Source organism: Cetorhinus maximus, chromosome 17, assembly GCF_964194155.1.
Source record: "Cetorhinus maximus chromosome 17, sCetMax3.hap1.1, whole genome shotgun sequence".
In the NCBI taxonomy this organism is placed as follows: domain Eukaryota; kingdom Metazoa; phylum Chordata; class Chondrichthyes; order Lamniformes; family Cetorhinidae; genus Cetorhinus; species Cetorhinus maximus.
Window position 1 is genome coordinate 63947056 of NC_135895.1, and position 23354 is coordinate 63970409.

The following is a 23354-nucleotide window of genomic DNA, read 5'->3' on the forward strand; positions in this document are numbered from 1 at the left end:
CCCAAATCAACATGTCATCTCGACAAAATTGTACATTAACATTTACTGTTGCAACAGCTGTAGGCAGGCCTCTTGCAAATGCTGCTTGTGATGCTGCATTCGCCAAGTCACCTCTGTAACATAAATCCTTTAAACAGATTTGAAAAGATAGAAACAATACTTGATTTATTATTGACAGAAGATTAATCCTAAACACCCATACGAAGCAGCATATATCTGTCCCATGACTAATACTTAGGAAGAACTGCGAATGTGGCTTCACCAAACCTGTTCACAACACTGTGTCTTGATGGTAGCAAAAGGTCTCTTTCTAACTAACTAAGTAGAAACACTGCATCACTTCTTTATTGTTTTCTTAATGGCCTGTTTTGCGTTGGATGCAATACTGTGCGATGTTTTATGATCACCCATTGTTCGAACAGATTGCCAAACAGATGAGACCCTCACATATATTTAAATGTGTATGCATGAAAGGGAAGAGAAACAAAGTGATTGTACTAAATTACACACCTTGTTGTACCTCTTGATTATGTTTTTATATGTGCTATTAATTCTTAATGGAAAAAGTCAAATTGTGTCCGTCTATAACATTGCTTTTGAAAGTGACTTAAATGCAAACTGTTTAATGAATTTGAGCAAATCTTTACTTAAGCCTTTAATTAGAGGCTGTCCATTCTTTACGTTAGAAAACACAGTGCACTTATATTGAACTAAGAGGCAACCATCCCATTTCAACCTAAGTTTTTCCTTCTAGCAATTGAGTTGAATTTTGAAAGCTTCTCAGACAAACCGGCGCTCATCACCATCGCCTGCATTTTGGTAGTAGTTAGAAACTGTAAAAATTCTCAGTAGTGACAACAGTCCAAGAAACATACAAGCATGTGTGTGTATGTTTGTGTCGACCCAGTTGCAGCACATGGTGTTTGCAGAGAGCTGTGAGATACGATTTCCCTGGCCTCTGCCAGCACGTGCAATTTAATTGAGCTTACGGCCTCCCCTCATTGTCGATTGACACCCAGCATGCACCAGTGAGCTAGACTTCACATTCCATGTAGCCACAGTTCTGCCACATCATGGGCTCCCCTCCAAGTGATGCCCAATCAAAGGACCCTCCCTAAATGCTACCAAATATAGCACATTATTACAGTGGTACAAACTCCAGGACTACCAGTTGTGCCATCACTTCATATTGCAATATTCTTGGCAGCTTCCTTCAACAGAGAAATTAGTAAAACAATCTGGATGAACAGAATGTACAGTTAATCAAATGTGGCAAGATTTGGTTTTAAGTAATCGTTTTCAAATTCTGTCTTCCTAGAATGTTAAATGTACTTGTATTTTGAAGTCCCTATTTTTTTATTTATTTTGATGAATAAGGCATAATGTTTTGTGTCTAATTTTGTTTAATAGCAGAGTGCTGGCTGAGAAGTTAGACCTTATATAACCCTCAATTCCTTCTTTCTTCAGAAACTCATTCAATTTCCCCTTGACTAAATTTCTCCTGTTTAATTCATTGGTCTTTTCTGATAACTTTTCCAAGCTTTAGTATGCTTTAAATATTTTTTTAAAGTTTTAACAGATTCCTTCGTTTTCCAACTAGAATTTATTGTCCTAAAGAAGACTCGTTTTGGTTAACTTTAGTCAGTCTCTTTTGTAATCTTGAAAGCATCAAAGAACTGACTTCAAAGAGTACAAATACAACTTCCTGAACACTTCCATCTAGATTCTGAGATGTGTAATCATCTTTACTTTTTTCTGGATCCTACAAAGCAATAATATCCATTCTGTGATAAGGCAACATGTCTCTTAACTGGCTAACCCTTGAGCCTGTTCACGGGAAAGATTATTATATTTACTGGGTTTGTAATCCAGAGGCCTGAGCTAATAATCTAGAGACACGAGTTCGAATCCCACTATGGCAGCTGGGAAATTTAAATTCATGAAATTAAAAACAAAATCTGCAATAAAAAGCAAATATCAGTAATGCTGACGATGTAACTACCAGATTGCCATTAAAATTCCATCTGGTTCATTGGTGTCCTTTGTGGAAGAAAATCTGCTGTTTTTACCGAATCTGGCCTATATGTGATCCAGAACCACAGTAATTTGGTTGACTCTTAACTGCCCTCTGAAATGGCCGAGCAAGCTTGTCAGTTACCAAGAAGGCAACTCAACACCACCTTCTCAAGGACAATTAGAGATATCAATGTCCCATGAATGAATAACAGTAAGGATTAGGACAGAGACCTAGAGGTTATAGTGAACAAAACTATCAACTCTCCCTTTGGTTCCATGTTCCTGTACTAGACATTTTACCACATTGAACTGGATCATGCAACGAATAGCTGTTTACCTGAAAGATTCAAAAACATTTGTATACTTTCATTCACAAGAATGATTCCAGGGATGAAGAGCTGTAGCTATGAGGATTGTTTGGAGAGGTTGGGGACTCTCTTCCTTGAGAAAAGAAGACTGAGAGGAGACTTGATTGAGGTATTCAAGATTCTGAAGGGTATGGACAAGGTAAATTGTAAAAAAAAACTGTTCCCACTCAAGAGAACTTCAAGATTTAGAGGGCATAGATTCAAAATAATTGACAAAAGGAGTAAATGTGATGTGAGGAAAACTTTTTTCACCCAGTGGGTGGTTGGAGTCTGGAACAAGCTTCCTGAAAGGGTGGTGAGACAGGTTCGATCAAGGTATTCAAAAGGGAATTGGATTGCTCCCTGAAAAGAAAGAATGTGCAAGGCTACAGGGATAAGGCAGGGGAGATGGACTCGGTGGAATACTCTTTCAAAGAGCTCGTGCAGAGTCAGTGGGCCGAATGGCCTCCTTCTGCACTGTAAAGATACTGTGAAGTTCCTAACAACATTGTGGTGCTATGGATATAAAAAAACCCCACTGTATTCTATTTTTACATAAGGCTTTACATCTTAACTCTTGTTTGATTCCACAGGAATTTACTTTACGTGTATCCTCAGAGCCTCAATTTTGCAAATCGTCAAGGTTCTGCCAGAAACATTACTGTGAAAGTGCAGTTTATGTCTGGGGAAGATCAGAACAATGCAATGCAGGTAAATCATATTGTCTCAAAATTTTACAGCTTTTAAAATTGTGAAATTTTAAAGTTTATGTGCAGAACACCACCAAACTTGAATAGAGTTGAAGAGACAAAATAAAAATCAAGCAATAGTAATTAGATATTGCCAGGCTTGGGTGTTGTAGGAGGAAGGGAAGACTAAAGAAGATAAGAACTTTCAGTTTTGAGGTGCTGGAAGAGAATTGATTTGCATATAATGTTACCAAGGTACTTGATGTTGTGGTGGCTTAGCACACTACTCTTTCACCTCTGGTATCAGATTTGAAACCAATCCAGACTGCTGTCTTTGAGAACTCTGACATTATTTTGTCTAGTCTCAATTAAGTTCCTAATGGGCATGGGTCATTTAATAAAACACCAATCTAAATCAGAGAGGCCATAGGATAGCTGTTGTGGGAATAATAGGTATGGCACTCATATTAGTCTCTCCCTCACTGTCATCTGATACTCTGCTTCACTACCTCCCATCTACAACAAGCAACTCCCAGTACCTTTGACGTCACCCCAGGGGGAAGTTAGGAGAGTTAAAGTGTAACTTTTCAAAGCACATCCTGAATTGCGCTAGTGATTGTCAGGTTTTCAAAGATTTATGAGCTTCACAAATTGCAAGCCATTCTTTTCCCTTGGTTCCACCACACTGATAGTGTCATTCCTCATATTGTGAAAACATTGTTGGGACTAATACTTCACCAGTCTCCAGGCCATGGACCAATCTCCACAACTCAGCTCAGGCAAAGGATAATGTGAATGAGATCACAGAAAGAACCCCTTACTCTGGATTGTCTCACATAGGAGAGGCATGTGCTTTACTACCGTGCATTCATTGCAGCGTATTCAAACATTTTCGCAGGACTGGACTCCCTCTTTTTTTAAGCTATCCCTCCCCTCAACAAAGCTTGGGATTCTGTGCACTTTCTGCCAATCATTCTGTGACGCAAACTGTGCTCAGGCATCCTAGGGTAGGGTGACCCTCCTACCACACGATTAAAATCTTTATATAAAAACTTAAGAAATAAGAGCAGCAGTGTCCATTTGGCATTTGATCCTGCTCCACCATTCAGTATGATCATGGCTGATCTACCTCAATTCCACCTTCCTTCACCATCGCTATGTCCCTTAATTCCCTTTGTATCCAAAAATCTATCAGTCTCTGCTTGGCCATTCAATATATTCAAAACATCCACAGCCCTCTGGGGTAGAGAATTCCAAAGATCCACAAGCCTTTGAATAAAGGAATTTATTTTCATCTCACTCCTAAATGGCACCTTATTCTGAGACTGTCCCCCCCTAGTTTTAGTCTCCCCAGCCAGGGGAAACTCCCAGCATCTTTTAACACTTTAAGAATGTTATATGTTTTGATGAGATTACCTAAATTCCGGGGAAAATAGACCCAGTCCACTCAATCTGTCCTCACAGGACAACCCCTTCATCCCAGGAACCAGTTTAGAGTACCTTTGATGCACTCCTTCCAAGGCTGGTATATCCTTCCTTAGTTAGGGAGACCAAAACTGTACATCGTATTTCCAGGCATGATCTCACTGGGGCCCTATACAATTGCTCTAATCCCTTTGTAATAAAGGCTTACACACCATCTCCTTTCCTAATTGCTTGCTGTACTTGCATATTAACTTTCTGTGATTCATGTACCAGGACACCAAGGTCCCTCTGAACACCAACATTTCCCAATCTCTCACCATTTAAAAAATATTCTGCTTTTCTATTTTACTTTCTGGAGTGGATAATTCCACACTTCACCATATTATATTCCAACTGTCATGTTCTTGCCCACTCACTGACCCTGTCTATATCACTTTGCAGCCCCTTTGCATCCTCCTCACACTTTCCCACTTGACTTTGTATCGTGAGCAATCTTGGATACATTACACTTGGTCCCCTCATCTAAGTCATTGAGAAAGGTTGTTAATAGCTGAGGTCCAAGCGCTGATCCTTGCGGTACACTGCTTGTTGCAACCTGAAACCCGAAAATGACCTGTTAATTCCCACTCTCTTTTCTGTCCATTAACCAATCACCAATCCATGCTAATGTTTTACCCCCAATCCCATGAGTCCTAACTTTGTGTCATAACCTATTTTGTGGCACATTATGGAATGCTTTTTGAGAATCCAAATAAACCACGTCCACTGGTTCCTCCTTATCCAGCATGCTAATTACAACTTAAAAAAAACAGATAAGGGAGATCACAAATGCAACTTTGCATTCTGCCAGTCCATGATATTTTTAATATTGTACTCCACCATCTAATAAAAGAAATCTTTCATTTATATAGCACCTTTTACAAGCACAGCATGTCCCAAATCTCTTCACTGTCTATTTTTGAAGTGTATTCACTGTTGTAAGGAGACCATGACAGCCAGGTCCCACAAACAGAAATGAAATAAATAACCGGATAATTTGATTTAGTGATACTGGTTGATGGCTACGTTTTGGCCAAGGCATAGAAAAAACTTCCACTCCTGCTCTGCAGCAATGCACTAAAGTGTCTGCCTCGATTATGTGCTTATCTTTGGAGTGAGGCTTGAACCCATGACCTGACTCGGAGGAAAGCCATGGCTAATGCTTAAATAATAAATCTTTGTTGATTTTTTACCTCAAACAACTAATTTTATTCCCCTTTTTAGGTAATCTTTGGAAAGTCAAGTTGTGCAGAGTTTACAAAAGAATCGTACACTGCAGTAATATACCACAACAGGTAAGAAAATATCAAGAAATGTTTCTGTCTTCGTTGCATTCAAGATTATAGTACACCAGGGCACAATGCCAGTATTATAGCAACATCTATAGAAAAATATCTCTATTTAGTATTACACAGATGAGGGGTGATAAATGAAGATGGAAATTATTCATTCATTTACAGTAATTGAAAATTTAGCAATTTTCCCAGGCCCCATATTTTCTGTTCATCCTTTTCCTATCCACTCTCTCACCAAAAGCGATGCCATTTTAAGTTAAATGAGTGTCATATTTGAGCGTTACTGAAAAAAGAGACATGTCGAAGCTTTTCGTCTTACACTCATCAGGACACTTTGCAAGAATACAAATATAAGGGAAAAAAAGCAATTTGTACTGTATGAGAAGAAAGTGCTGATTGGTTGGCAAGTGAACTCGGATTGTCGGATTGGTAGAGGTGGTGCCATGGAGATTGCACCAACTGATGGTGACTGACAGTTAACTGCCAAGTATTATCTGAAATTTAAACCAGGCAGCTTGACCCTGATTGGTCATGGCATTGCCCTGAGGCATGTGTCAGCCAAGGGCTGTCACTTATTTTGTTTAGCTGAAATAGCGCAATGTGTACATGTTCTTTCTGTCTGCAAAGAACAGGGCCCTATGTATTAATATATGTAGCTTCCAGTACACACAAATGCATCACATTGCAAGCCCGACTGACAACCTGGAATTCCCAGAGTTTTGGCAGTGCTGCCACAGAAGGATCTTGGTGTGATTTGTGTTAAAAATACTATTATTAAGTTAAGTGTGCTCTTAGGGGTTGGATTCATAGAATTTGCAGAGATGAGAATTGTGGATTAGGATTCAGATGAAGAATCCAAACCAGAGCCCTTTGGACAAAAAGATTCCAGCGAACTTTTATTTTAAATTATTCTTTGTCAGGCTAAAACTGGCGTTCATTGATAAACTGTTCAGGTAGATGTAAACGATCACATAACACTCTTTGAAGAGGAATACAGGATTTTTCCTGTATGCTAGGCAACATGTATCCCTCAGTCGACAGCATTGCAGTTTGTGGGCTCTAGTTGGGTGATGTGCAATAGAGATGCACTTCAAAAGTAACTCATTGGCTATGAAGCGCTTTGAGATATTTTGAGGATTTCAAAGATATTTTCAGAATGCAACTTTGTTCTTTCTTGTGTGAGGATATTTGTGTTTGCTGAGCATGATGTGTCTGCTGAGAATGTATTCTTGTGAGAGAGTTTAGTTGACAGGCCTAAGTTGAGATGGAGTTGAAGACTGCACCCTTCCAGTTCCAGTGAATAATCAGAGAACAACATAGAAGATAAGTGACACATGGACAGTCAGTAAGGTTTTAACCAGCTGCAGCCCTGAGCCTTAACCTGAAAGCTAAAATGCAAGGGATCAATTTTTGAGGTTAGAGGTTTCCTACCAGCAGGAAAAATAATCTCAAAAGCAATTAAGTCAATCCACAAAAAAGGGACAAGACACATTGTTTATTATTTTTTCTCATTTTTCAAAGAGAGAATTGAAATTGAGTGAAGAAGATGGTATTCACTTTGACTGTTACTCTGTATGTTACCTTAAAACAGTTTGATTCACTTCAGGCCTTTTCTCAGTTAAATGTTACTGAGACTAGGGAAGTACAAATGAGGACACATGTGAAAGGTACAAGATGTGGTTCAGATTACAAGAGATTCCTATTTTTGCACCCCTGAGTACAGTTATCTGTAATTAGATGTTGGACAGCTTGGGCACACTGCTGAATATAACACACTCAAACAGTTTACAAGAGCCTCAATGTATCTGGGAGTGTAACCAAGGAACACCAATGTTTATAACAGCCTTCTTAGGACTATCTTAACCCAGGTGCTAATGGATGTAGCTGAGCAAAGAACTGTCTGCAATGCAGCACAAATAGTAACTCTTATTCAAGAGGCACAAGGATGGCAGAAGTGGAAAATAAAACTGTCTGCGGTTGCACTGCCAATGCCTTTTTAACTTTGAGGTTAAGACGTTTTGGGGCATTGCAGAGGGAGCTTTTATTTATCTACGAAACTGTGCATTACCTAAATCTGCAGTGTACCAAAGTACAAATTCCTGCAACTCATAAACATGTAGCAGCACTGTCAGTGTAGTAAATTCACAACACTCAAATTTGCAAAAGCTTTTTGCTGCAAGGATTGTGGGACATAACTTTAAAATATGATTTTTCTTTGTTGATGTTCTAAGCTCATCAGGGTGAGGAGTGTCAGTGCTAGGAATGGAAGGCTTCCAAATTTGTCACCTAGGATCTGCATCAAGGACGAGAATGTCTGCATTCCTTGGGAAAGAATTTGTCAGCTTGCTATTTGGTCAGCAATCACTGGTTCAATGTTGTGAGCTCTCTGTCCTTGTTAAAGTTTTCTACTGTGTTAAAGTTTTGTATAATGTTGTTATACCACGAAAGGTATTAGAAATTCAGAATTTGCTTGACTCTTTGCAAAACATGATGGAACAAATCTAGGGAAAGGCTTACAACATTGCAGAGTGTCTGCCAAAATCTAAAAGCGTTATAACAAATTCATTCTTTTTTTTAAATAAACCTTTATTTATCCCTAAATAACACTGCAATAACATTTTCATGTATTTTTATACTATGACATGACGTTTCTGTTGGGGATCTCAATACAGCCAACGTTGCTGCTCATCATCACTAGCCAGTTGACTGCTAGAGGTGCGAATGTCTCGATGTAGGGCGAGGACCAGATTGGGTTTGGTTGTTACACCTTTCATTATCGAATTACCTAGTGATACTTATTATTTAGGCTCACAGATGAAGATAATTGGGTGAGGTACTATAGGTCAAATGTGACACTATACCCTAGCACCTATCAGCATGTTAAAGACAGGAGAAGCAGGGGTAAAGTACAATAGTGGGACAATGTCATTAAAAAACTCTTTTGCCTTTAACTGAAATATTCTTAAACTGTTTGATCACAAAATATGTTTTTAGTACTATTCATTGGTTATACATGACCATGGAATTGCTGACTTTTGAAGTAGCTGACTCTAGATTTCGTCACCTGTAATATGCACCAGTAAGTAAGAGAGTTCAGTGTAACAGTGATCACTGACATACTATTGAGTTCAAATTGTGTTGCAATTACTTGCCTTCTCTTTCTAATTAAGGTAGATGCCCATTTCATTCAACTTGGATTTCATGGTTTCTGATGATTGTAATATCGAAGTAGAATACTTGTAGACTATCTGTTAGTTTTCTTTTTTTAAAAAGTAGAGGATTAATTTCTGAATATATGCTTCAACAAGGAGCTTCATCTGCTGGGAGTACATATTGAAAAAGTATAGGTGTGATCCCTATAATTCTCCATCTATTAGTGAATAGAAAAACATAGAGTATGCTTGCAATCTCCTAATGTGTGATCCTTGCAGTCAGGGTCCCACACCAGCTGCATTTGGAAAATCAGCCCATAGAAGTCAAGACACAACAGAATTGGGTTAATTTGTGGAAACTGTATATGATACCTTTTTATCAAGGACAATAAAGAAAGAAAAAAACAAAAAACTACTGCGGATGCTGGAAATCCAAAACAAAAACAGAATTACCTGGAAAAACTCAGCAGTTCTGGCAGCATCGGCGGAGAAGAAAAGAGTTGAGGTCATGAGGACTCGAAACGTCAACTCTTTTCTTCTCCGCCGATGCTGCCAGAACTGCTGAGTTTTTCCACAATAAAGAAAGGATTATTTAAACCATTTATACTTCTTGTTGCCTTATTTTCAATACTTCATCCCTTTCTCCACTGAAGTGTTTAACTTGTCCCTGGCCCTAAGAACCTTCCAGTCGCTTCTCCAGCTGGGTATTGTTGATGTGCAGACTTCACATGGGTTGTGGGAGATGTCGCAGCTTGCCTTCACTCTGCATATATACATGTGCACCTTCCTGTATTGGGTTACTGATAGTATTTGGGAGTGGCTGATTTTTCCGCTCCTTAACCCAGGCTGCTTAATTCAATTATAGGGACCAGCTGGGATCAGCAGCTGCAGAGAAAACTTGAAACCTTCTGGTATTTATGCCTTGGTACTACATGAGACAGGGGGATTAACTAATCAAATAAGGGAACCATCTAAGGTTTCTGAGACTGTCGACATTGCGGCTTTTGGATAATATAGCTCTAATATATTGCAGACAAAACAGGGTATATGGGCAAGAAATGTTATGTGTGAAATACACATTTTCTTTGAATAGATCACCTGACTTTCATGAAGAAATAAAAGTCAAACTTCCTGCTTATCTGACTGATCACCATCATCTGCTGTTCACCTTCTATCATGTCAGCTGCCAGCAGAAGCAGAACACTCCCTTGGAAACCCCAGTTGGATACACGGTACCAGACAATTTTCTGCTTTTACATAGCACTGGTATAGCAATAGTGCTCATGTGATAGTCAAAAATAGATTTTAAAACCAGAAGACTTTTCCTGTGCAAACACTGTTTTCATTTCATCTCCCCACATCCACTTCTCTCTTCTAAAGGCACTGACTCACACATTCTTCAGTACTTTACCTGAGTGTGCATGAGCTTGATGAGTGAGTGTAAGTAGGCTGGCAATTTGGTTGCCAAGAGTTGACATGTGGTCATCATGATGAAGCCAATCAATCAGGAGTGTGAACACTTTAATTTCTGTAGATTGGGTGTTTTGATACCTTATATCATGTACCTACTACTTCCTTAGCTGAGGTTGGGATTTGGAGGAGTTAGGTGTTTGAAAACTGGGCGCTTTTTGGTCTTTGTGCTTTTGGACTCTGTAATGCAAAGCTATTTTAACTATGTAACAGGACTTGGCAAGTTCACTCCTGCAACGTACCAAAATTGCACAAAATACATTCAATGTTTGTTGCTTTTAATGAGCTCCTCTGGGTGTGATAGGGCGCACCATGCTGGGAGGATATTATTATTTTTATTATTATTATTTCCCTATGCCACTGAATTTCCTGATATCAGCCATTTCATTGTGGGGAACCTCAGAAGGTGAACAGCAATTGTGTTTGTAACAATTTCAGAGTAATGTCCTTGGCGAATCTTCTTCACCCAGGGAAATCCAGTTTATGCAAATAAGTTAAAATTACACAGACACACGTGTGCGCGGACACAGGGATACACACGGACACACACACACACACACACGCTCAGACACACACACACACACCCGGGCACACACACGGACACAACATTAGGGTTTTAGTTTAGCGGTATTTTTACTCTCCTTGTTCCTTCCATTACAGTGGATCCCAATGCTGCAGAATGGACGTCTGAAAACTGGTCAGTTCTGCCTTCCTGTGTCTCTTGAGAAGCCTCCACAATCTTATTCAGTTTTATCTCCCGAAGTAAGTTACTCAAAATAATTCTGAGTTTGGCTAACTTTCTCTCTGTGTTATATTTACACAGATCTACTGCTTGGTAAGCAAGGGGTGTGGTGTGGCTGGGTGATGCAGCACTTCATACTTCAGTGGATTGTCATTGCACCTCTGGCGGCTGTGTTTGAATTCTACTCCTGCTGGCTGTAATGATGTGTTTGCTTTGTATCTTCACACACACTTTTTCACTTTTGGGAATAGTGGAAGGATTAGCAGGCTGATTATCAACCTGTTTGAACCACATCATGAGCACTCCTTCCATGACCAACAAGTCCTGAAGTGGGACTTGAAATTAGAGCTTCTGACTCAGAAGCAGGGGCACTGCCTACTGAAGCGCAAGACCTCCGTAATGATGTGTGAAAAGGAATGCTCTTTTTTTAAAGAAAATAGTAGCTGTCAATTGTGTTAGTACAGGAATGATACAGAAAGGTTCATAATCATCATGTAGCTTAAAACAATATGAAGCCTACCTTGATGGCCATTTCTGGAAGCAGCTGGAACCAGTCAAAGAGGGCTATCAGAAGCCAGGGATGTTTCTGTTTTGGAGTCATTAAGCAAGAATGCAGTGAGGCCCATGCTTCAACTGGGGGGGTCTGCAATCGTGAGGTGTTGAAAGATAAAGTTGCAGGGTTGCATAGCCAAATGCGAGTGGAAGGAGCCCAAGAAATCTAATACCTTGGAGAATACTGGGAATCAAAGTGAATCCCTGAGAGCTGTGGTTTGATCCCTGGAGAAGTGAAGGAACACTCAAGATCCAGTAAAATATAGGGGAACTCTTGGGTAGAAATAAGAGTACAATGGGAAGTGTTCTGTTGAAATTTTCAGATTTAAAGTATAAGTGTTTACAAAATGTCATGTTAAGTTAGTAGTACCTCTTTTATTTCACCCTTGTACAGTAAAAGCTTTCTGTTTAAAATGCAACATTTTGAGGTATGGATGATCTGAGTGGGCATGGGCTGGCATGGGGGTGGTTGGGGGAGTGAGGGGTGAGGTTTGGGGTTGTTTAAACATTGTTTGGATCTGGGATTCTGTGTTGAGAATCAAGGCAGGCCTTCTAACCAGTTTGCCTCTGCACCCACACTCCTTCTGCACTGGTTCGCGGTTCACAAACTGCACTACGAACCTGACCTCAATGTGAAAAGTCAGAAATGGCACACAAAGTCACACATGGATCGGGTGTACAGTTTGCAAGCTGCGAAAGTACTATAGATCGGCACAGAGGAAGATTCGCTCCAATATGTTCATGTATATCAGTACTTAGGCGAGTTGCACACAAGAGCCCTAGGCCCCAAGTTGCCGCCTAGCTGTGTGACAGATGCTCAGAATGATCCAAGTGATTGAATTCCTGCTTAATTGTGAAAAGTTATAGTTGCAACACTGAGACCAATATAATTAGGGGCATTGTTTTGGACAGCCCAATAGATTTTTCATTTTTGCTTTTTAGAGTAGGTAACTCTTTTAGCTGAAGAGTCATAGTGCCATCAACATTATAAGTTTGGTAGCTGTAGCCACTCTTATAGTTCCCAATGCTAAATTTATATGCAGCCAGTTTAGCTGAGTCTACTCAGTTGCAGACTGATAAGCTCAATATTAAACTGCTATCTAAGTTCTCTTTCTCCCTTCCTGTACTCCTTCCCTGATCAGTTTTCCCTTTGCATAATAGGCTTCTCTTTTAGCATTGATAGCTTTATAATTGAAGCCTAGGTTTGTCAGGGACATAAATACTATATTTACTGAGTGAACCATTGGGGTGGCATATTATATCTCTTAATATACAAGATCTTGTTACTCCTGCAGGTACCATTGCCTGGAATGAAGTGGGTGGATAACCATAAGGGAGTGTTCAATGTGGAGGTGATTGCTGTATCCTCTATCCACACCCAGGTGAGAACAAAGCTGTGCCTGATTTGCATTTAATTATAAAATGGGTCTGCTTTTTCTGTAGTAAGCTCTGAGGGTTGAATTTTGCTTCAAACTTGTCTTCATAAGGTTCCTCCCTAAACAGAGCAGTGTCATTAAATGGGATATATTCAAAGTATATTCATTGAATTTTGATGGTTTTATTACCCATTTTTGGCTTGTTGGCAGGGGGTGGTAGGGCTTGGTACACTGAAGGAGGGAGGTGGAGGAGATATTATTTCAACATTTTAAAGAGAATATTTTGATAGAGATTCCTGATTCGTCAATGAGTCTCTGGGTTTTTGCTTTTGCCAAGCGTGAAGGTACAGGGACGAGTCCAGAAAGAAATGGAATGAGCGCATGTGGGCCTGATAGCCTTTTCTGTTTCTGAGATATAACCAAATTATTCAAATGTACTGGGTTGAAAGTTAACGAAAGAGGTCAAAAAAATTAAAGGTAATATGGTGGGCCTGAAGGGCTCACATGTACAATAGATTAAAGATATGTACAGGGAGAAGGGTCTAAGAATGGACAGATATTAAAAGAATTAAAAACTATATATACTCTAAGTCGGAGTACAGAGTACAGGAATAAAGAAGTAAAGATGAATTTATACAATGCACTGGTCAGGCCACAGTTGGAGAACTGTGCAGTTTTGGCTGCCCTGTTATAAAGAAGATCAGTAAGCCATAGAGAACACACAGTTTTAATTCACCAGGATGAAGTCAGGAATGGGAAACTATAGGATTTTTAAATTCATTTTTGGGATATGTGTGTTGATGGCAGGACTAGCATTTATTACGTATCCCTAGTTACCCTTAGGAAGGTGATGGCAAGCTGCCATCTTGAACCATTGCAGCCCTGTAGTGAAGGTTCTCCATCAGTGTGTTAGGATTTTGACCCAGCTACAATGGAGGAATGGAAATATGTCCTAGTCAAGATGGTTTGTGGAGGGGAACTTAGAGGTGTTGGTGTTCTCAAGCGCCTGTTAACGTTGTCCTCCGGGTGAGTGGAGGTGGAATGTTTGGGAGATACTGCTGAAGGAACCTTGGTAGTTTTCTTCAGTGCGTCCTGTAGATAGTGCCCACTGTAGCCATGGTACTCTGGTGGATAGGATGCCAATTAAGTGGGCTGCATAATCCTTGATGGTGTTGAGCTTCTTAAGAGACGTTGCAACTGCACTCTTCCAAACAATTGAAGAGTATTCCATTAAGCTCCTGACTTGTTCCTTGGAGATGGTGGAGTGGGTTTGGGGAGTCAGGAGGTGAGCCATTCTCTGCAGAATACCAAGCCTCTGACATGCTCTAGTAGCCACAGCATTCATGTTTTTTTTCGTTCATGGGATATGGGCATCGCTGGCTAGGCCAGCATTTATTGCATATCCCTATTTGCCCTTGAGAAGGTGGCGGTGAGCTGCCTTCTTGAACTGCTGCAGTGCATGTGGTGTAGGTATACCCACAGTGCTGTGTTAGGGAGGGAGTTCCAGGATTTTGACCCAGCAACAGTGAAGGAACGACGATATATTTCCAAGTCAGGATGGTGAGTGGCTTGGATGGGAACTTCCAGGTGGTGGTGTTTCCATGCATCTGCTGCCCTTGTCCTTCTAGATGGTAGTGATCGTTGGCTTGGAAGGTGCTGTCTAAGGAGGATTGGTGAGTTTCTGCAGTGCATCTTGTAGATGGTACACACTGCTGCCACTATATGTCGGTGGTGGAGGGAGTGAATGTTTGTGGATGTGGTGCCAATCAAGAGGGCTACTTTGTCCTAGATGGTGTCAAACTTCTTGAGTGTTGTGGAAGCGGCACTCGTCCAGGCAAGTAGAGAGTATTCCATCACACTCCTGATTTGTGCCTTGTAGATGGTGGACAGGTTTTGGGGAGTCAGGAGGTGAGTTACTTGTCACAGGATTCCTAGGCTCTGACTTCCTCTTGTAGCCACAGTATTTATATGGCTAGCCCAATTCAGTTTCTGGTCAATGGTACTCCCAGGGGATTCAGCGATGGTAATGCCATTAAATGTCAAGGGGAGAGATTCTCTCTTGGAGATGTCATTACCTGGCATTTGTGTGGCACGAATGTTACTTGCCACTCGTCAGCCCAAGCCTGGATATTAGCATAAAAGCAAAATACTGCGGATGCTGGAAAGCTGAAACAAAAACAAAAATTGCTGGAAAAATTCAGCAGATCTGACAGCATCTGTGGAAAGAAAGACAGAGTTAACGTTTCGAGTCCGTATGACTCTTCTTCAGAATACGGACTTGAAACATTAACTCTGTCTTTCTCTCCACAGATGCTTTCAGACCTGCTGAGTTTTTCCAGCAATTTTTGTTTTTGTTTCAAGCCTGGATATTGTCTTACAGTATTTGGTCTCATCCTCTTGAGCTTAAAGCCAATGGTCACGCTCCAGTATATTGAAGATGGGGCACTTTGTCAGTGGCAGTGCCATTGAAGTCATGGTGAGCTGGTTAGTCTTGTCGGCGATGGTCATTGTCAAGCACTTGTGTGCCACAAGTGTTACTACCGCTTAGCAGCCCAAGCCTGGATGTTGTCCAGGTCTTGCTGTATATGGGCAAGGACTGCTCCATTATCTGAAGAATTGCAAATGGAACTGAAACACTGCACAATCATCAGCAAATAACCCCACTTCTAGTGTTTGGTGGAGCGAAGGTAATTGACGAAGCAACTGAAGATATTTGGCACTAGCACACAGCCCTGAGGATCACCTGCAATGATTCCTGAGGCTGAGATGCTTGGCCTCCAACAATCACAGCCATCGTCTTTTGTGCCAGTATAGTACCACCCATTAGACAATTCTCCTCCAGAAACCCATTGACTTAAGCTTTACCCAGGCTCATTGGTGCTAAAATCACTGAGATGCTGCCTTGATGTCAACGGCGGTCACTCTCACCTCACCTGTAGAATTCAGTTCTGGTGTCCATGTTTGGATCAAGGCTGTAATGAAGTCCAGGGACAAGTGATCCTTGAAGAACCCGAACTGCACATTGACATGTAAGTGCCACTAGATAGCACTGGTGATAGCTTCATCCATTCCCTTGCTGATGATTAGGAGTAGGCTGGTGAGGCATTCATTTGATGGGTTGGATTTGCCTTGCTTTTTTTGTGGAAAGAACATACCCTTGTAATTGAGCAGAGACTAGAGATACTGGGATTAATTTTACCCACACAGAGAAAGCTTCAGAGAAAGCTAATACTGGTTTTAAAAATATTAAAGAGATTGAATGGGGTGAAAGGGAAAAACGTATTTGCCTGGCAGGGGGGTTGGTGATGAGCAACCATCAACTAAACATTGTAAAGAATGTGAGGAGAGAGGGGTTAAGAGAAATTTCTTAATGCCGTAGGTTATTAGAGCAGTGAATGCAAGAGAAAGGTTTTTGAGTTCCAGCACCAATATCCCTCACTGGGATGTGCAGACAAATTGTCCAAAAAAGTATTAAAATACTGAGGATGAATAAAAAGAATGAGGATGAAGGTTTCTAACTCGGGGAGAGAGACTGCGAGGTTCTTCAGCAAATTGATATAGGGAGTGACAAGGTATTGGAGGTGTTGGCAGGCTTAAAAGTGGACAAATCTCCAGGTCCAGATGATTTGTGTCCCAGACTGCTGAGGGAGGCAAGGGAGGAGATCGCAGGGCCTCTGACCCAAATTTTTAATTCCTTTCTGGCCACCGGGGAGGTGCCAGAGGACTGGAGAACAGCTAATGTGGTTCCACTATTTAAGAAGGGTTGCAGAAATAAGCCAGGGAACTACAGGCCAGTGAGTCTCACGTCAGTGGTAGGGAAACTATTGGAGAAAGTTCTGAAGGAGAGTATCTATCTCCACTTGGAGAGGCAAGGTTTGATCAGGGATAGTCAGCATGGCTTTGTCAGAGGGAGGTCATGCCTAACAAATTTGATTGAACTTTTTGAGGAGGTGACTAGGTGTGTAGATGAGGGTAGTGCAGTTGATGTAGTTTATATGGATTTCAGCAAAGCCTTTGACAAGGTCCCACATGGGAGACTTATAAAGAAGGCAAATGCACATGGGATACAGGGTAATTTGATAAGGTGGATTCAAAATTGGCTTAGTTGTAGGAGACAGAGGATGATGACAGAAGGATGCTTTAGTCACTGGAAGCCAGTGTCCAGTGGCATACCACAGGGATCTGTGATGGGTCCCCTATTATTTGTCATTTATATAAACGACATAGATGACTATGTGGGGGGTAGGATTAGTCACTTTGCGGATGTCACAAAGATTGGGCAGGTGGTTAACGGTGAGGTTGAGTGTCTTGGACTACAGGAAGATATAGACGGGATGGTCAAATGGGCAGATAAGTGGCAGATGGAATTTAACCCTAAAAAGTGTGAGGTGATACACTTTGGAAGGAGGAATTTGACAAGGAAGGATTCAATGAACAGCATGACACTATGAAGTTCTGAGGAACAAAGGGACCTTGCCGTGTGTGCCCATACATCTCTGAAGGCGGAGGGGCATGTTAGTGGGGTGGTGATAAAGGCATATGGGACACTTGCCTTTATCAATCAAGGCATAGATTACAAAAGTAGGGAGGTCATGTTGGAGTTGTATAAAACCTTGGTGAGGCCACAGCTGGAGTACTGTGTGCAGTTCTGGTCACCACATTATAGGAAGGATGTGATTGCACTGGAGGGGGTACAGAGGAGATTCACCAGGATGTTGCCTGGGATGAAACATTTATGAAAAGAGGTTGGATAGACTTGGGTTGTTTTCGTTGGAGCAGAGAAGACTGAGGGGCGACCTCAGGTGTATTGAGGTGTACAAGATTATGAGGGGCATGGACAGGGTGGATAGGGAGCAGCTGTTCCCTTAGTTGAAGGGTCAGTCACGAGGGGGCATGTTCAAGGTGAGGGGCAGGAGGTATAGGGGGACGTGAGGAAAAACTTTTTCACCCAGAGGTTGGTGACAGTCTGGAATGCACTGCCTGGGAGGGTGGTGGAGGCGGGTTGCCTCACATCCTTTAAAAAGTACCTGGATGAGCACTTGGCACGTCATAACATTCAAGGCTATGGGCCAAGTGCTGGTAAATGGGATTAGGTCGGTAGGTCAGGTGTTTCTCACGTGTCGGTGCAGACTCGATGGGCCGAAAGGCCTCTTCTGCACTGTGATTCTGTGAATACAGTGCAAGAATTGAGATAGTGATAAATAATATATGAAAATAAACTTACATTGCGTGAGTTAATAACTCATCTCTCATAACTCTTACTTTTAAACTCAAAGCACAGATTTGTTAGAAATGATTTTTGTTTTAAAGATATGCATTAAATATTTAACACAGGATCCATACCTTGACAAGTTTTTTGCTCTGGTCCATGCCCTGGAGGAGCATGCATTTCCTGTGCGAATTGGAGATCTGAGAATTCTGGAGAATGACCTGGAGAGTGAGCTGAAGAACAGTATATCGGCCTTGAGCTCAGCTCAACTAGAGCCTGTGGTACGATTCCTCCACCAGCTTCTGGATAAACTTGTCTTGTTGGTTGTGAGGCCTCCTGTAATCGCTGGACAGATTGGTATGTCAAATGCATCATTCCTTATTTTTATCTGGCTCTTTCTGGGGATGTGTCAATAAACCATGAGATTGTCATCTTTAGTTCAGCGGGGACTGCACTTTTACGGAACAATTATACGTTCACGTTTAATTGAGAACATTTACCAATAGTGCCCTTGATGTCAAATGCATTGTGGGCTCTACACTGAAACCGTATCTGAATGAGGAATGCCCCAGTCATACTCTGGACTAAGCAGTGGTGAAATGTAGACTGGGCTCCTGCTCCTGACCGTTATACATTGATCACTGAGTTGTGCATGTGCAGGTGCATACAAATGTTAGTGAAAAACTAGTTAATACCTATTATCTAGGCTTCAACAAGAGTAATGATCTCTTGTGTAAGATTTTGGAGAGTGCATTGTAACACAACGAGTCAGAAAAATGTCAGAGAGCAAATTGGCAAATGGGAAATTTATGTGGAATTTAAATAATAAGATTTTGCAATTCTGGGAATATTATCTCCAATTTACCTTTCAAGTTTAAAGTTTACTTAATGACTAAAGAGTGGATCATTTTAATGATCAAATTAACAGCCATCCATGCCAAAAAAGATCTAATATGCTGCACACCACCAAGTAAATTAGCTAAATCTCTGTCTTGTGCCAGAGCTAAATAGGGCAGATACAAACATACAGGACCTAACATTCTATTAATCCAGTTCTTAAATGCTAAAATAAACAATCATCGTATTATATAGATCCTGTAACATAGCAAAACACCCCAAGGTGTTTCACAGGAACAAAATCAGATAAAAATTGACACCAAGCCAAAGAAGGGGATAATTAGGAGGTGTGACCTGAAGCTTGCAGAGAGGTGGACAGACGAGAAGTTTAAGGAAGGAATGCCAAAGCTTAAGGCAGAATTGGCTGAAGCTACAGACACCAATGGTGTGGCAAAAGAGTGGGGAATGCATAAGAGGACAGAATTAGAGGAAGACAGAGTCCTAGGAGGATTTTACAGTTAAAGGGAGGAATGAGGTCATGGAGAAATTTGAACACAAGTATGAAAATTTCAAATTTGAGGCGTTGGTGGATGGGGAGCCAATGTAGGTCACCGAGCACAGGTACGTGGAACTTGGTACAATTTAGAATATGGGTGTCAGAATTTTGAATGAGCTCAAGTTTATGGAGAGTGGAAGATAGGCTGCTGGCCTGGAGGGAATTGGAATAGTCAAGTCTGTAGGTGGCAAAAGCATGGTTGAGGATTTCAGCAGCAGATGGGCTGAGGTGAGGCAGAGATGGACAATGTCACAAAGTTGGAAATACACGTTCTTTGTGATGGACCATATAATGCACAATAAGGGATCTATGTTATGATCCTCGGGTCATGCTTTTTTAAAATTAGGCTTTGCGCAGTAACGATTTAGAATTGAGATCCAATTAGGCAAGTGAACAGTGGCGTTCAGCCCACAATAATATTTAGTGTAGACCCGTGACATTTAAACACCACCTTGCTTTTGTATTTTTTCCTTACAGATTCAAGTTAAAAAGTTCTTGCTTTTATAGGGCCTTATCGACTTGCACTGCCACCATAATAGCCTCCACATCAATGTTCTTCTGCTTCTCTATCCTCTTTAAAGCTTTACTATTTAAGCTGGATTTTCTTTTCCCTGTTCTCGCTTTCTAAATTTCAATCAAAATTTCTGTAAAGTCTGTATCTCCCATCTATTTGTCCAACCTGCTAGCTCATCCTTGTTTTCCTGCCTTTATTTTTTCACAATTAGTCCTTACAGTGTCATGGACAAATTTGTACATGTGCCAATGGAGTCATTTGTTGATAGATTCCCTACTATGTTTGATATAGAATTTGACTTAATGTACATATTTTGTAACAGTGTCAATCTGGGTCTTTCATTGGCTGGCTTTTAGGACGTTTGCTCCCACCTCCAAAATGGAGAGTGGAAACCAGGAGCAGAATTTTACAGTTCCCCACCAGCAAGTTTGCAGGAAGAGGGTGCAAAATTACGCTGGTCTCCTCCCACCACTTACCTGCCCACCTCTGAGCTAGCAGCAATTTTAGAGGGGGCGGATGAGGCCTAGGGGGGCCTGCCTGCTCTCACCCCAACTGAGCGAAAAATGGCGAATTAATAGCCAGTTAAGAGCCGCTTCCTGCCCGGCTACAATTTTTCGTCCAGTGGAGGAAGAGGATGGGATGGCAGGGTGGAGAAGCCTAACAGATTAGCCTGCTCAGGCCTTGTACAGGAAGGGGCTGGACACCTTCCTCAAGGGCCCCCTTTCCCAATTGGGGGTCATCCCATAACGTTTGCCCCTGTCAGGTCCGGGGCCTCCTCTCCTGGCCCTGCTGAGAGATCCCCGAATTAACCTGTATCCTGGGCTCCTGCCACTTTGTTCTGTGGGGTTCGGTGTAGTCCTAGGAGCGGCCACTGTGTCTGGTGGCGCTGCTGGGGCTGCCGGCCAATCAGATTGGCTGACAGCTCTCTGAACGGGGACTTCCCCTCTAGGCTGGGGTGGAAAGCCTGCCTCCAGCTAATTAATGCTGCACAGACCATTAAATTGTTGCTGGGCAGCTGTCAAGAGCGGGGGTGCACTCTCTGCTGACTTCTTCGGTGGCAGGGCAGAACTCCCCGCCATCTGAAAGTTTTTTTCCCAGGGGGATAAGGTGGTCAGTAAAAGTTTCTAAAGATACAGTGAGAAAATTGTGAAAAAGTTAAGTTGATTGGATTTCATGGAAAAAAATGAAATCTCAGTTTTTCAAGAAAATTGGGCATTAAAAAATGAGAAAAATGGAGAGGGAAAGAATGGGGAGGAAAGACAACAATAAATGTTTGTTTCTGTTTGAATTGCAATCAGATATTGAATGCCTATTTGTGTAACTCAGGTTTGAAGATATTTATTACTGTAATATTATTGTTTGTTTCATTTTTCAGTTCATGAAATCTGACACTTAAAGTCAGTCAACCTAGGGTGCAGGACATTCCCTGACAGACTAAGATTGAAAAGCAGCTTCATCTTCTGTGGATTGTAACTTTCTCTACTCATTTTTTTCTTTAGTAAACATGGGACAGCCATCTTTTGAGGCAATGACATCTATTGTTAACAGACTTCACAAAAATTTAGAAACAAACCAGGATCAGCATGGCAGAAACAATTTGTTGGCATCCTATATTTACTACGTTTTCCGTCTTCCAAGCACAGAGTCAAACCCTTCGTCACCAGGTGAGAGCAAAATCCGAGTACCATTAATTTATATTGCATGAGAGGAAAGTGCTGATTGATTGGCAAGTGGACTGTGATTGGTAGAGGTGTTCCCATGGAAAATGCACCAGTTAACTGATGACTGAAAGTTAACTGCAAAGCTTTGTTTAAATTCAAGCCAGGCAGGTTGACTCTGATTGGTCAAATTGTGTTTAGTTGAAAAAGGCACAATGTGTGCACATGTTCTTTCTGTCTGCAAAGGACAGGGCCCTGTGTATTAATATACGTAGCTTCTTGCACACGTAAGTGAGCCACACTGTGAGCCCGGCTGTTAAACTTAAATTGGATGTCAGTGTAATTCTTAGCGCACTCAGGATGGTTTAGCAAACGTCCAATCGCGGAATCACATCTAATGTTGGACATACTGTTCTGAGTTCACAACAGGCAAGGTACTGACTGTACCCAACCAGTCCGTGCTTGCAAAACTCAAGACAGTGTGGCTCACCTATGCGTGCTAGAAGCTACATATATTAATCACAGGGCCCTGTCCTTTGCAGGCAGAGAGAACATGTACATGCATTGCAAAATACTGCAGATGCTGGAAATCTGAAATCAAAACAGAAAAAGCTAGATAAACTAAACAGGTCTGACAGCATCTATGGAGAAAGAAAGAGTTAATGTTTCAAGTGTGTATGGTCCAGGCTCATACAGGGTCAAAATGTTTGGTCTGTTTCTATATATCATTACTGAGTGAAAATCCTGTAACTCCTTATCAAACAGCATTGTGGGAGCACCTTCACCACAGTGACTGCAGGGTTCAGGAAGAAGGCCCACCAACACCTGACCAACACACAACTGGGGATTGACAATATCTGCTGGTCTTGTTAGTGACACCCAAACACCAAGAATGGATATATATCATTACTGACATGAACCATGTGTGCCATGGCATACAAAGCTATGGGCCTAATGCTGGAAAATGGGATTAGGATAGTTAGGTACTTGTTTGACTGGCACAAGCTCGATGGGCTGAAGGGGCTTTTTCTGTGCTGTAGACCTCTATGACTCTATTGTACCTTTTTCAAATAAACAAAATAGGCAACAGCCATTCTCTGGTTCATTTCCCAGAGCAATGCCTTGACCAATCAGAATCAACCTGCCTGGTTTGAATTTAAATAAAGCTTGGCAGTTAACTGTCAGTCATCTGTTAACTGGTGCATTCTCCATGGCAATGCCTCTACCAATCAGAGTCCACTTGTCAACCAATTAGCACTTTCTTCTCATGCAGCATAAATTGTTGTTCCCTTTACATTTGGCACTCTTGCTAATTTTCATGATGAGTGCAAGAGGAAAAGCTTTGACTTGTCTTTTTTCAGCAATACTCAAGTTTTGTTCTACCAAATGACTATTACCATACATTAATTGAACCTTCGCTAAAAAGAATAATGTAAAAGTACCAATTAAGTGAAGTGCCATCTCAAATGATGCCCTG

The 23354-nt window shown here is 41.3% G+C and overlaps 1 protein-coding gene across 13 annotated transcripts in view; it reads left to right on the forward strand.

Moving 5' to 3' along the window:
• dock7 (dedicator of cytokinesis 7) overlaps positions 1-23354 on the forward strand; it is a 174644-nt gene that overhangs the window by 64264 nt on the left and 87026 nt on the right. For all 13 annotated transcript variants that reach the window (XM_078561325.1, XM_078561327.1, XM_078561328.1 and 10 more), the window contains exons 15-21: positions 2957-3074; positions 5741-5811; positions 10057-10195; positions 11094-11195; positions 13023-13109; positions 18438-18669; positions 21719-21883. In XM_078561325.1, the coding sequence (XP_078417451.1) occupies positions 2957-3074; positions 5741-5811; positions 10057-10195; positions 11094-11195; positions 13023-13109; positions 18438-18669; positions 21719-21883 (914 nt within the window). The remainder of the gene's footprint in view (positions 1-2956; positions 3075-5740; positions 5812-10056; positions 10196-11093; positions 11196-13022; positions 13110-18437; positions 18670-21718; positions 21884-23354) is intronic.